A 14,477-nucleotide genomic window follows, 5' to 3' on the forward strand; every position below is an offset into this window, starting at 1 on the left:
ACAAGTTCTTAAAATTACAAACTACAACAGTTTATTTAAACATTTAACATTGAAAATAATATTTTAACTCATCACATCCAATCATACTTTTGACTCAACAATTACACATTAAAAAGACAAAACAGTTGTACATCTAATCTAATATTATAAAATCATACAGAATGACAAAAGACCAAGACTACACTTTTAAGATGAATCTAAATACAGACAAAAAATTTGAAAAACACCAGTGACACTTTTGAATATCTAATTACACAGAAGACACAATAACAAAATCCAAAAAAACAAATAAATTTACATATCTTAAAACGTTTTCTATTCTGAAACAAAAACATCTACTTGTTTCTTCAAACAGTTCCTCTTTCAATGTTCTGGGTTGCACTATGAATTGATTTACTAATAACTCTTTTCTCAAAACTGCTTCCCTCATAAAGTCTACTAATAGTTGAAATCATTGATCAAACTAATGTTACCTTCTGATCACCACTAACTATTAGTGATGGGATGATGATGCCTCAAGGAGTGTACTGACACACTACCCAACATTTGTTTATGAGAAGAGTTTTAAATTTGCTTTGTTTGTGTAAATGCTAAAATGAGTTGGTATGTAAAATATAGCAAATTTGTCTACAATAAAATTCAGAGTTCCAATTTTTAACTTATGTATGGATTTTTTTTAACTTAAGTGTTCAATCATACGAAATAACAAACTAAAAATGGATTCATTCATACACTTTTATTGAGGAACAAAAGTTTTTGTAGTGTCTTTGCTCCAAGACGATTTCTCTTCTTGGACACCAGTTTCCCTGCCTTAGAAAAAACTCTCTCACAGGGTACAGATGAGGATGGTGTGCATAAAAATTTAAGTGCAAATTGATACAGGTGTGGATATGTTTTCTGGTTATTTTTCCAATACTGTAACGGATCTTGTGCTCTGGGTGTGTTGGTTTCAGCCAGGTAGCGTTGGACTTCAACTATGGAATCAGCTGTAGTATTCGAGGTCGAGTTGTTCTCCTCAATCTCCATATCCAGGGGTTTCCAGAGATTGTGCCCTAACAAATATTTTAGAAATAATTCTTTGTTAGTTGTTAGTTTATTATCACATGACAAACTGCAACAGAAATATACAAACAAACACAAAAAAATATGTGTTTTCAGTCTTTGATGATCATGTTGACCACAGCCTCATCCACTGCTTGCTTGTTAGGAACTGCAAGCAAAACGGAAATATTTTGTTTAAAGCTTCTTAAAGGACTGTAATTTTTACCAACAATATTACAGAGTCACATGAAGCCTTTTGTGTGTAATAAACTATTTTTGGAAATTCAAATTTTTGAGAATTTCAACATACCCGGGGTACTCACACGAGTATCTGCCAATTCTTCATTGCCATGCCGAGCTCTATAATGCCTCAGCATTGATGAAGTGCTCTTATTGATGTAAGATAGCTCTGTGGAGCAGAGCCGACACTTCACCTACAATAAAATAAGAAGTTAATCTATCTGAAAACAATCAAACCTCTTACAGAAAAGAGTAGAAACATATTTATTTAAAAAACTAACAGTAAACAATGCCCAAAGGAGAAAAAGATTTACCTTATTTGCCGTCAAAAGATCAAAATGATTCCAGACTGGGGAAAACTTCTTCTTATTGGAACGATCCATGGAGTCAGAAGTTGAACAAGGTGAGGTCAAACAGACACAGCAACAATACATGTCAATACAGTTTGTTTCCTTTTAAACACAATTTGGCGCAGCACATCCAATCAACACACTTTCTGTATCGGTCACATGATTTTTTCTTAAAGCGATACACGCACCAATACGGGGTTTCACTCTTGTGTGCTTGGCACAGTGCTGATGCACCAGTGTTGTTCGTCCCATCACTACTAACTATACTTTTCAGTGAATACAATCAAAGTTTCTGGACCATTTCTAAATAGCACACAGGTGAACGTCTCACCAAAACTCAAATGGATACTCTAAATGTGAAATCAAGACTCATGTTCACAACTTTTAAGGCTTCCATTAAACAGAAATTTCTAACTAACAGAGAAGTACTAAGACACTTTGCACATTTCAGTCCTCAGACTATCTGACATTTCAAACTAACAGACAACTACACATGGACATAGAAGACACGAGTCCTTGGACTATCTGAAGGTTCTAGTTTACAGACAACTACTGTGAAACTTCGAAAATTTCAGCCCTCACACTGTGTGAAAGCTCATCTCCTCAGGACTCAAGAGGTCTGTACACTTTGAAAATCTTGGAAATCAGGGTTCAACCCTCCAGCACAAAGCCTAAAGTCCAACCTCCTGACAAAAACTGTCGAGTCCAAACTCAAGTTAAAAATTCAAGTTGCAAGCAGCGTTGGACGGGTCATCGCATCCTTGCTGGTCGGCGAATCCACGCACGTCCACCAGGCGGCGCTACGACCGAGAGTGCATGTCAGTCTATGGATGCGACGAGGGCCGGACTCTGATCACACGTAAAATTTCAGGCAGATCGGACCATGTACAGGCTAGTTATAGAGCATTTCCTTCCATCCACCAGGTGGCGCTGCGACCGAGAGTTTATGTCGGCCTATGGATGTGATCAAGACTGGACTCTGATCACACATGTAAAATTTCAGGCAGATTGGAGCATGTACAGCAGAGTTAGACACCACTTCCTGTTTCATGGCGAAGGATCAATATTTCTGGGGGTCGCCATGGCCACGCCCTTTGACTTTTGCAGAGCATTTTGATAACTTTTCATCAGGAGGCAGTCTTGCATATGCTGGCCCAATTTGACGTCTCTCGGACTTACCCCCGCTGAGTTATTAATCTCATCAAACTTCACAGCTAATTCAAGAAGGCCAACAAAAATCTGCTCTTTGCGCTCTTTGCGCTCTTTGCGCTCTTTGCGCTCTTTGCGCTCTTTGCGCTCTTTGCGCTCTTCCAGCAACTTCTTAGTTTTGCAGGAACCACCCTTCAACTCCAATCCACTGACACTCCACACCACAGACCACAACCTTTCCACTCCACTATCATCCTCCACAAGGTTCCCAGTGGGGATTCGAACCGTGACCCTCCACATGACAGACACACAACCTATGTGTGAGCTATCTTTCACACAAGGTCCTTCGTGGACTTTGTTGTAATGATGGTTGAAAGAGGTTGTCATACAGCCAAAGTATGTATATATTGTAAATAAAGCTGCTGTAACAATGTAAATTTCCCCTGGAGTGGGGAGAAATAAAGAACTTTATCTTATCTTTATCTTATCTTAAAAAGTGTCAAAAGAGCCCTGGGCTGGATTCGAACCAAAAACCTCCTGGATGGGAGGCAGATAACTTACCACTGCGCTATCCTTCCTACTGGGTGTAACTGTTAGTTTTCGTAAATGATGGTACACAAAACTATTAAGGAGGTGAAGATAATAAAGGTGCTAAGGTGGATTTCAACTGGGGACCTTCAACATGCCAGGCAAAAAACTTACCTCTACACCACCTGTCCTACAAGATGCTGCTCTAACTTTGCTTAAATGATGCTAGCAATTAGTACTGGAGCATCCAAAGGACACATAAAAAGTGTGAGTGGGGATTTGAACCATGGACCTTCAACATGTGAGGCACAGAACTTACCTCTGCACCACATTTCCTACAAGGTGTTGTTGTAAATTGGCTTAAATGATGGCATCAATCAGTACTGGAGCAATCAAAGGACAAATAAAAGGTGTGAGTGGAGATTTGAATCATGTGAGGTACAGAACTTACATTGTAGGTTTGTTTCTGAGACTGAATACATCCAATCTCGTCTGATCTGCGAAGCTAAGCAGGGTTGGGCCTGGTTAGTATTTGGATGGGAGACTACCTGGGAATACCAGGTGCTGTAAGCTTTTTACTTCTCCTCACAACCTGAACAAGACACTGCTGGTCATTCACTAGAGACAGCTATCAACTAAAACCTCTTGGTTTCTTTATTATACGCTCTATGAGGTGGATAAGCTGCAGCTCATGCTGATTTATTGCTGGTTCTGGTTGGAGCCAAAGAACAAAGGCGTCACCTGTTGCAGCAGCTGATGTCCTGCAGCCTCTTCACCACAGAAAGCCTCTGACAGCTTAAATTCTTTACACTCTGACTGCAAGACACCAATCACATAGGAACATATACATGTGTGGAACAAAGAGCTGAACTGACACTCAACATGTGTTTGACCATTTATTGATAAAGACATTCAAACATGTCTAGAGATAGAACACCAACGCACGGTGTAAGAAAGGTCAGAACAGACTTCACCTGCTCAGGAAACTGAGGTCCTTCGGGGTGCAGGGAGCAATTCTGAGGACCTTTTATGGTTGTGTGGTGGTATCAGCCATCCTGTATGGAGTGGTCTGCTGGAGCAGCAGCATCACGGCTGCAGACAGGAAGAGACTAAAGAAACTGGTTAAGAAAGCAAGCTCTGTCCTGGGCTGGTGTTAGACAGGAGGATGATGACAAAGCTGTTGTCTATCATGGAGGACATCTCCCACCCCCTGCAGGAAACAGGACCATCACCGGCAGCTCCTTCAGGGACAGACTGCTTCACCCACGATGTTTGAAGGAGGTCCTTCCTTCCTGCAGCAGTCAGACTGTGTTCAATCAAGCCTGCTCCCAGTAGTTCAGATCACCCATGAAGTAACTGCAATAAAATGTAAATAAGTCAATATGTGCAATTTCACAAGTTTTTTTTTTTTTACAAGCATTTCTATTTCTTCTCTAAGGAGAAAGCATCTATTTATATCTGTGCACTGAGTGCTGCTTTTCTTTTTACTTGTTTTCCTATCTGCTACTGCCACACTGAAAATTTCCCCACTGCAGAATCTACCTATCCATCCATCTATCTATGGTCCATCTACCTCCCTACCTATCTATCCATCCATCCATCCATCCATCCATCCATCTCTCTCACAGGTGTGGGGGTTGATTCACCTGTTCTCAATCACCTTAATCCACGAAGGCCCGGTTCTTCATTCTTCCGCTCTCTGCCAGACCAGAGACTTTGAAACCAGAACCTTTCTCCTACAATTAGTCTGGTTTCCCCTTTTTGTTTTCACCTTGGTTTAGTTATCCTTTCTGTGTTGGTTTTAGTTTCATTCGTTAAATAAACTCCTTGTAATCTTTGACCTGTGTCTGCAGATGTCCTGTGACACCAATGATCCCATCTGATATTTAGCATGTTTTCAATTATTAGTCCCATTTCTTTAAAAAAAAAAAAAAAGGCCCCTGAAATCTGATCAGATAAATGAATGTGAAACTACTTTGGGTCTGCTGCAGCTGCCTCCCTCTGATCTTGTTCCTGCCCACAGCACAATCTGAAGGACAACTTCAGCATGTAAAACATAAATAAGCAAAGACTGCAACTCGTGATTATTTTAATTTTAACTTGACTTTATGTGCTGTTCAAAAACTTTATTTTTTCTGCAAATGTGTAGTGATTCCAAATCTAGGTTATTGATCTCCTTGATAACAAAAAAATCTGTATCGACCCGGAAAAAAAACAAACATGTCAGGCACCCTATGATGTTAACTGTTTGCCTGAATGTTTTTGTTTAAAATCCTCAGTAATAACCTTTGACTGGTTGCTCTTAACCCTGTAAAACTCCCTGCTGCAAAAATACAACATCAGCTTATTTTTTAATTACTATTTTCTATTATATATATCTGAAATAAACCCTAATCTGGGGTCTGACAGCAGCGTGAGGTCAAAGAAGCTGCCATCAGCTGCTGCACTTCTGTCCGTCCAGCAGATGGAGCCATGGAGCTGCAGTGAAGTGAAGAGCAGCACAAGGCAACCACCACTTCCATCCACTGACGCATTCAATTTGACTGACGCTAATGTTTTATTGACTTCCAACCACTAAACCAATAAAAGCTGCAAGCAGCGTTGGACGGGTCCTCGCATCCGAGCGGCCCGACTGGCCCACGCATATCCACCAGGAGGCGCTGCAACTGAGAGAGTAAAGTTTCAGGCAGATTGGAGCATGTACAGGCTACTTACACAGCACTTCCTGTTTCATGGCGAGAAATCCAAAATGGCCGCCAAGTGGCGCAAAGATGTGATTAGGGCCGGACTCTGATCATACATGTAAAATTTCAGGCAGATTGGAGCATGTACAGGCTGGTTACACAGCACTTCCTGTTTCATGGCGAGAAATCCAAAATGGCCGCCAAGTGGCACAAAGATGTGATTAGGGCTGGACTCTGATCATACATGTAAAATTTCAGACAAATTGGAGCATGTACAGGCTAGTAAGACAGCACTTCCTGTTTAATGGCGAGGAATCCAAAATGGCCACCAAGTGCCACAAAGATGTGATTAGGGCCGGACTCTGATCATACATGTAAAATTTCAGACAAATTGGAGCATGTACAGGCTAGTTAGACATGACTTCCTGTTTCATGGCGAGAAATTCAAAATGGCCGCCAGGTGGTGCTATGACAGTGAGTCTATATCGACCTATGGATGTGATTAGGGCTGGACTCTGATCACACATGTAAAGTTTGAGGCAGATTGATGCATGTCCAGGCTAGTTAGACAGCACTTCCTCTTTCATGGCGAGACATCCAAAATGGCCGCATTCTGCTGGTCACCATGGCCACACTGTCAGACTGTTGCAGAGTATTTTGATAACCTTTGATCAACCATGACTGGTGTCCATCCTGACCAAATTTGAGCTCTCTCGTGGTTACGGTGTTTGAGTTAATAGCTTTTTAAAATGTCCAAAAATGACAAAATGTCCAAAATATGAATCATAATTCAAAATGGCCGCATTCCGTGGCTCGCCATTTTCACGCCCTCAGACTTTTGCGGAGCGTTTTGATAACTTTTGATCACCCATGACTGGAGTACATCCTGGCCAAATTTCAGCTCTGTCGGGGTTACGCTGTTTGAGTTTATAGATTTTAAAAAATGTCCAAAAATGACACAAAATTGTCTAAAATATGACTTACAATTCAAAATGGCTGACTTCCTGTTGGATTATGGGTAATGGTACAGGAGGCTTTTTTGTGCGTCTTGATGAGTTACATATGTGTACCGAATTTCAGAAGTCTAGGTCGAACGCTGTCCGGGGGCTGAATTTTCTTAGTTTTCTAGGGGGCGCTATTGAGCCATTTTGGCACGCACGCGTGCCATTTCCCAAAAATATCAAATTTTTCGCCGGTCCTGATGTGTGTGGCGATTTTCATGCGTTTTCGTGTATGTATAGGGCGTCAAAAAGGCCGATTTCGACGCCTAAAAAAAAGTATAATAATAATAATAATAATAATAATAATAATAATAATAATTCCTAGGGTTACAATAGGTTCCTCGCACCACTTCGTGGTGCTCGGACCCTAATAAACCCACGGGTTTCAATAGGGTCTTCGCACCATTCGGTGCTCGGACCCTAATTAGTTGTTTTGTTTTTCTTCGACTGTAAAATTACACCATCTTAATGTATATAAATTGGCAAAAATGTCTTTTTTAAAAAGGCATTTTCAACTTTTTGTGAGGTTTTTGAACAGCATTCCATAGTTTTTAACGTTTCTTTTTACAGTGTAGTTGACCTGTGCTGTTATTGAAGGACACCAGGCTTAGTTTCCTTCTGCTTCGCATACAATACAGACAGCTGACAGCCTTGAGTTGATTAAATCATTTCAGTTTCTTTATTTGGTTTTTTTTTTGTGATTTTAAAACAGATGACAGCGGGAGTCCAACTTTACATTTCAGTGGTGGCAGAGAGCGACCCACATAGCAGTCGGCTGCGGCAGTGACCCACTAAGTGACATCAGGAAGGGATTAAGTTTGTGTGTTTGTGTGTGTGTGTGTGTGTGTGGTTGCCCTGCTTCCAGCATACGTTCACTAAAAAAAGAAAAAGAACACGGCTGTGACTACTAGTGTGTAGTGCAGTTTAATGGGGATGATGAATGAAGCTCAACAGTTCTCAGCCAAAACAATCAGAATCCAGTGAAAGCACAACCAAAGAGAAGACTATCGCAGTAAATTTTACAGAACTAATAAATCATCTTGCACATTTATCAAATTCATGTAAATCATTCAGTTTTGATTCATCAGAAAGTGAAAGGGAAAGCAGAGAGGTGCATCAGTTCGAGCACAGGTCGTCCTGGCAGCAGCTTGTGAAAAAGTCCTCATCACAATCCTCCTCGCAAGTTCGAGATAATTCCTCACCTGTTGAAAAACAACAACAAACGCACCAATGTGCAATGACTGAACTGTTCCTGTTTCACTGTAAGATTATACCTTTTCCGAAGTATGAACACAAGGATGAACACGGACGTAAGACAACAACATGAATGCAGCAGAACAGGTCCTACCATGCGCAGTGGTTTTGCAGTACAGCGATGATGACGGGCATTCTGTCTCCGTCTTACAGTCCGGTCCATCCTCACAGGTGAAACATCGGAGTGTGAGCACTGATAGGAAGAAAAAATCCATCAACACTGAGTCAAAGTTTTAATTTGGCCCATCATTATGACAGTAACCCCCACTCACATCAAGGAAATGGTGTGATCCATCATTGATCAAAGCAAATATTTCCTTCACAGTTAAAGATTATTATTAACAGATGCATGCTTTTTTGACCTCATTTTGACCTTTGTTTTAAAACTAAGGCAAAAAAATAAACAATATAAAGTAGCGTTCTCTCACCTTGAGTGCTACACAGGAGCAGCAGCGCCATAAGAAGCAGGACCTTCATGTTGTCAGGTGGTATGCGAATAAACCTCCTGCTCTGGCACTTTTATACCGACACACCACGGACCAAACCCAGTTATGTACTTCCTTGTGATAGATGCCAGTAAATGCTGTACTTCTTTTCAACTCTATTGTCTTAAAGAAAACATGACCTAAACAGAGTTTCACAGATCAAATCAGCATTGTGTTGCAGATTCCAGGAAGACTGGCTAAAGCCTCACCAAACCTTCTCCTGCAGACTGTCACGGACGCTTTTTATCATCTTTGAATATCTGAGAGTGGCACTGAGATTAGCTCTGAGCTACACATTGGTGAAAAATTCAGGAAAATCTGAATTTTTAACCCCTGCAGTGAGAGGACCTTGTATCACTGCTGAGGGGCCATTTTGCTGTCATGGACTGGGTTCAGTTGTCCTCTTTAGAATGAACAGTCACTGCAGATTACCTTTATCCTATGATGAAACAGTCTATCCTGATGGGAGTGGGCTCTTCCAGGATGACAGTGTTTCCCTCCACAGGGCATGAGGGGGTCACTGAATAATCTGATCAAAATGGAAATGATGTGAACTATATGCTGTGGGCTTCACAGTCACCTTATCTCAACCTTAGAGGAGATTTTGAGCCAACATGTTAGACTGCATTCTCTACTACCATCATAAAAACACCCAATGACTGATTATCTTGTGGAATAATAATGTTCCTCCCTCAAGAAGAGTTCAAGAGGCTTGTGGCATCAGAGCTAAATTACATTGAAGCTGCTCTGGCGCCACTTGGTGGCAAAACACCTCACTAGGACTATTTATGTTGCTGCTTCCATTAAGTTAACTGTCTGGGTAGAACATGCAGGGATGCTAGTACAGGAGAGATGCTTTCTATTTTTATGATGAAGCACTGATGATTCACAAATACAGAGAGGTACAGTAATCTGATGTTGAGGACATTAATGTAGTGGTGGTGTCAGTCAGACAGAAGATGGATTTCAGTTGAATATAGCACTATTTTAAAACAGATTAATCTTTTTGTCCTATTTCAGTGCTGAATCAAAAATGACACCAAGATCCCCAGCATGCAATAAAAATGGATTCTTTAAAATGTACAAATACATTTATTTATATGCCTGTCCTGAAGCACTATATTTTGTTTCTCCAAACCCTTATACAAGCGTTACCTTCTCCTAGTCGTTATCTCAGGCACAATCAATATATACAGGACAGGTGATGTTTAAGAAACCAGGTTGTAGTGTGTGTGCACAACTGGTGTAGCTCGGTGGTTCCTTAGATCATCAATTCTGTTTCATAATTCACTCATCTCTGACTCTCCCTGGGATCAAACCACTGGTGCTGTCCAGCGTGGTTTTATGTTTTTTATGGGTTCTATGGTTTTATAGTAACCAAATTGTATTGTTTTGTTTTATCATGCTGATGGAAAGCACTTTGGTCTTCTTTTATGTTGTTGTAAAGTGCTCTACAAATAAATTCTGATTGATTGGTCCAGCGTCTTTTATTCTGCAGCTTTAAGAACCTTAAAAACACCTCAGAATTATCTACGTAAGTAGTTTTAATTTCCACAAATTTTTTAAGACTTATGGACACCTAGTACGTAAGATCATTGCACTTAAATATGAATTAAAATTGCGGGTGCACCTGGATACTCTGCCAGCAGTAACAGTATTGTGAAAATGTATCAGTGATTTAATTATGTTTTCTGATGACACTCTGCTAAGATGGTATTTCTAAAGCCGGTAGACCAAATCGTAATCAGGAGACCAAAAAACACTAGACAGCGCCCGTGGTTTGGTCCCCGAGAGGGATTCGAACCACGAAATCAACTAGATTTGTGCATAGAAGGAACCACTGAGCTAAACCAGTGCGGCAGGAACATCGGGTAAACCTGTTTTTAAAGCGCTGCTGCCTCTGCTCAGGTTTCAGTTCTTAAAGGGACACTGCAGAGGAGAAATCAACAATGGTTCTATTAGTGTAAAGGTTGGCTATTAATGTGTAAATTGGAATCGGACCAAATTATTAAAAACGCTGGACAGCACCGGTGGCTCGATCCCAGGGAGAGATAGAGGTCTGTGAACTCTGCAACTAAATTAATGGTCCAAGTAACCACTGAGCTACACCAGCATTGCTCACATACCAACATACTGACGGTGTAGCTCAGTGGTAACTTCGACCCAGTAGCAGCTGGTGCATGTTTACATCTAGCCCTACAGCGGCGTCCTACCTGAATCCAACCACCTGTCAATACCATCAGGCTTGCTAGCTTCCGGGTTGGCCGGCCTTTCCTCACAATGTCCAGCTTTTTTTTTTTTTTTTTGGAAAGTCCACCTTGAAAATTGCTATCAGACAATATCTGTGACCAAATCAATACCGTCTCCTCCGTCAACCATTGTGGGTTTAAAAAAAACAGCCATTAATACATTTTACGATAAAGTGTTAGCTTGTGCAGGTTGGTAGAGATAGGAATCGCTAGCTTTGGCTTAGCTCCCTGACCATCCAATCAGAGGACGTGAAAATACTGACGTTATCTTACACCTGCTAGATGGCCCTGAGGTCACCAAGTTGAAATTTGATTGGTTAAAGTAACAGTTTTATTAATAAAGTTTAAGCCACAAGCGAATGCGCTTTTGATTTTGAAGGCATCAGGGCAGATTTATTTGACCCTGGCAACACATGACGACTGAAATATGATTGGATAAACGCTGTAGTATAAACATACACTGCTGGAAGCGCCACAGTCCAGAGACACGCTGTGAAATGGAGAGAACAGACTATTAGGAATAATGAAAAATATTAAAACATACGTCAGTGATTCAGTTTAGGTCAGCAGACAACCCACCACTTCTTTGATCATCAGTTCTTTTGCAGAATAGACTGGTCTCCGTCCCTCCCTGGGATCGAACTACCGGTGTTGTCTAGCGTTTTAAATTTCTGGTCTGGTTCCAATTTGCACATTAATAACCAACCTTTACACTAATAGAACCATTGCTGAGTTTTCCTCTGCAGTGTCCCTTTAAGAACTGAAACCTGAGCAGAGGCAGCAGATCTTTAAAAGCAGGTTTACCCGATGTTCTTGCCGCACTGGTTTAGCTCAGTGGTTCCTTCTCTGCACAAATCTACTTGATTTCGTGGTTCAAATCCCTCTTCGGGACCAAACCACGGGCGCTGTCCAGTGCTTTTCGGTCTCTTGATTACAATCTGCTCTGCTGACTTTAGAAATTAAAACCCAACTATAACATCTTATTAGCAGAGTGCAATCAGAAAAAATAATAAAATCACTGATACATTTTCACAGTACTGTTACTGCTGACAGAGTATCCAAGTGCACCTGCAATTTTAATATTTAAATGCAATGATCTTACGTACTAGGTGTCCATAAGTCTTAAAAGTTCGAAATTTTGTAAAGATTGGAAATGCTAATGTAACCCGGGTAGATAACCTCAGGTCATTAATAATGTGTTTTAGCCAGTATTTTGAATTAGTCCCTTAATTTGCCTTTTATCGCAGGAGAATTAATACCTTAAATTGGCCACAAGGTGGTAGTAGAGGGCCATTATTGTCCTTAAGATTGAATTCGATAAATTTTCTTAGTGCGCGAAAAAGTGCTAGGGGTGGCCATCTTACCGAAATACGCCATCTTTTCTTTCTCTTGATGCACCCAGTCCTGTGTGGATACGCTTGAGCTAGAGCTGGATTTACTTAGAAAACAAACCATAAAAGAAGAATTTTGACACTAAAGTTAACTCCAGAAGTTACGAAAGTAGACAAGAACCGTCAGACATCTTTGAACCACGTAGAAATTGATATTCCGGTGAGTTATGGGTGTTCTTCAAGGTTTTACCGAAACATGCTAACGCTAGCAAAGTGAAGCTAAAAACGGGAAACACGAGCCCGTAGTCTGTCTAAAAAAACAGTCGGGATAACTTTGATAGGTATTAAATGGTTTTCTATTGATATGTGTTAACTGTTTTATGTGTTTACTGAGTTATATGTTGTTACTACTTAAGTAATTCACTGTGTAAAATGAAGGATCGCCACTCGATGCTGGTTAGTTAAATGCTGCATATGTTCAAATGCTAGAGTACGTTTCATGCGGCTAGACTGAGTTACTGAGTCTTAGTGTTGTGTTAAACTGTAAAATGTGTTACATTATTGGCTGTAGGCTGAGGGAAGAATGCATTTAAATTCAGAAGGTTATATTGCTCATCTATGATATGTTGTATTGTTATGTGTACAGCCTGTTATGAGCCAAGAAAGGACTGGCAGAATGGCAACTTTATTGGAGTAAATGTATTGGATACCTATTATGGATTGTATGAGTAATTGCCTTGCACTTCCGTGTAGGCAGTTTTTTTTTTTTTGAGGACTCTCTTCAGTGGGACTTCGATCTTCATCCATCTGCCACTATGTGTTGATGTCCATCCACATCCATATCTCCATCTCCATCACGCTGGGATCGGCCATCACCTCGGACCGTCTCGTTGGACGTTCATTATAAGGAGACGGTAGGATTTTTTTCTCTGAGTGCACTCAATATTTTTTTTGTCTGTTTTGTTTTGTTGCCCAGGGGTTTGGGTTTGATTTGCTTGGCCGGCCATTTGTGGGTGAACAAAGACATTTTAATCCTTGGAACTGTTGGCGGACTCGATTGTGATTATTACGAACTGTCAATGGATACAATGTTTTTGGTCGTTTCATCATTAATAAGCTAAACTTTGTGTGACTTCAATATTTTTTTTTCCTAAAAATTTACAATCTGTTGTCATTGTGTGTTTTTGGGGTGACTATATTCTTAACAAAATTCCTTCCCGAACCTGAATCACACCTTAACCCTTTGATGCGTAGACCACATCAAGAGATACCCATTTTCCATTGGATTTGGGTCACTTTTGACCCAGGTTATGCATCAAAGGGTTAAGTGTTAGAACCGAAAGGGAGGGTTACACTAACATAGATAATCCTGCTGTTTATAAGATTCTTAAAGTCGCAGGACAGCGCTGGTGGTTTGATCCAAGCTAGGGAGATCAGCAAATTGTGAAACAGATATGGTGATCTCAGTTACCACTGAGCTACACCAGCTCTGCACACACACTACAACCTGGAGTCTTCAACATCACCTGTTATGTGTGTGTTGCTTTAAATGATTTTCATAAACTATGAAAATGCAGCATCAGTTTATCTGTTGATTGCAGTGTAGTGTAGTAAAAAGTAGATTTTGACCTCAGAAATGTGGTGGAATAGAAGCATGAAGATGCAGAAAAAAATGTTAATTGGTTAATTATATTATTATGCATATATATTTGTTTCAATAAGCAAAATGCAGACTATTTGAAAGTTTTTGGTGTGTGCCATGAACCTGTATGTATCAGTGTTAGTAAAGCACAAACTATTTGTCTGCATGGCCTTTTCAAAGAATGTCAATCAACTTACAATGCCATCAAAATAGAAAATAGGCTTTTATACAATCATAGAGACCACAAGTCAGTGTGTGAATGTGTGTGTCAATGGGTGAATGTGATGTATAATGTAAAGCGCTTTGGGTATCGTTTCCGGTAAAAGTAAAGCGCTATATAAATACAGACCATTTACCATTTATCATTTACAAGCACAAAAAACTATGGAAAACTAGCAGCTGCTGCCCTTAAGTTTATTAGTTTGTATCAATAATTACAAACAAAATAAACATACTCTATCATATTTCTTCATGTTTCAGAATCAGACATTACAGCAACTGTCAGCAACTTGTAGGTCCACCT

At 40.3% G+C, this 14,477-nt stretch overlaps 1 protein-coding gene and 1 long non-coding RNA gene across 2 annotated transcripts; both read right to left on the reverse strand.

The window, feature by feature from the left end:
• Positions 1–717: 717 nt before the first annotated feature.
• Positions 718–1,759, reverse strand: LOC118469428 (uncharacterized). The gene is made up of 3 exons (XR_004846297.2): positions 1,596–1,759; positions 1,352–1,475; positions 718–1,210 (listed from the first exon to the last, which is right to left on the reverse strand). It is a non-coding gene; the product is annotated as an uncharacterized LOC118469428 (long non-coding RNA).
• Positions 1,760–7,649: 5,890 nt separating this feature from the next.
• Positions 7,650–8,831, reverse strand: ly6d (lymphocyte antigen 6 family member D). Its single transcript, XM_023266508.3, has 3 exons — positions 8,676–8,831; positions 8,342–8,440; positions 7,650–8,195 (listed from the first exon to the last, which is right to left on the reverse strand). The coding sequence occupies exons 1-3, from the start codon at positions 8,722–8,724 to the stop codon at positions 8,110–8,112; spliced, it is 234 nt and encodes a 77-aa protein (XP_023122276.1). The 5' UTR covers positions 8,725–8,831; the 3' UTR covers positions 7,650–8,109.
• Positions 8,832–14,477: the final 5,646 nt, after the last annotated feature.

This window comes from Amphiprion ocellaris, chromosome 7, assembly GCF_022539595.1.
Source record: "Amphiprion ocellaris isolate individual 3 ecotype Okinawa chromosome 7, ASM2253959v1, whole genome shotgun sequence".
Lineage (NCBI taxonomy): Eukaryota > Metazoa > Chordata > Actinopteri > Pomacentridae > Amphiprion > Amphiprion ocellaris.

What these genes read in the sequence shown, in the direction of transcription:
- ly6d (XM_023266508.3), bottom strand. Translation starts at nt 8,724, where the DNA reads ATGAAGGTCCTGCTTCTTATGGCGCTGCTGCTCCTGTGTAGCACTCAA. An exon ending in GCTCCTGTGTAGCACTCAAG is followed by an intron (nt 8,441 to 8,675) that starts GTGAGAGAACGC and finishes TCTTCCTATCAG; the next exon opens with TGCTCACACTCCGATGTTTC. An exon ending in CTGCAAAACCACTGCGCATG is followed by an intron (nt 8,196 to 8,341) that starts GTAGGACCTGTT and finishes GTTTTTCAACAG; the next exon opens with GTGAGGAATTATCTCGAACT.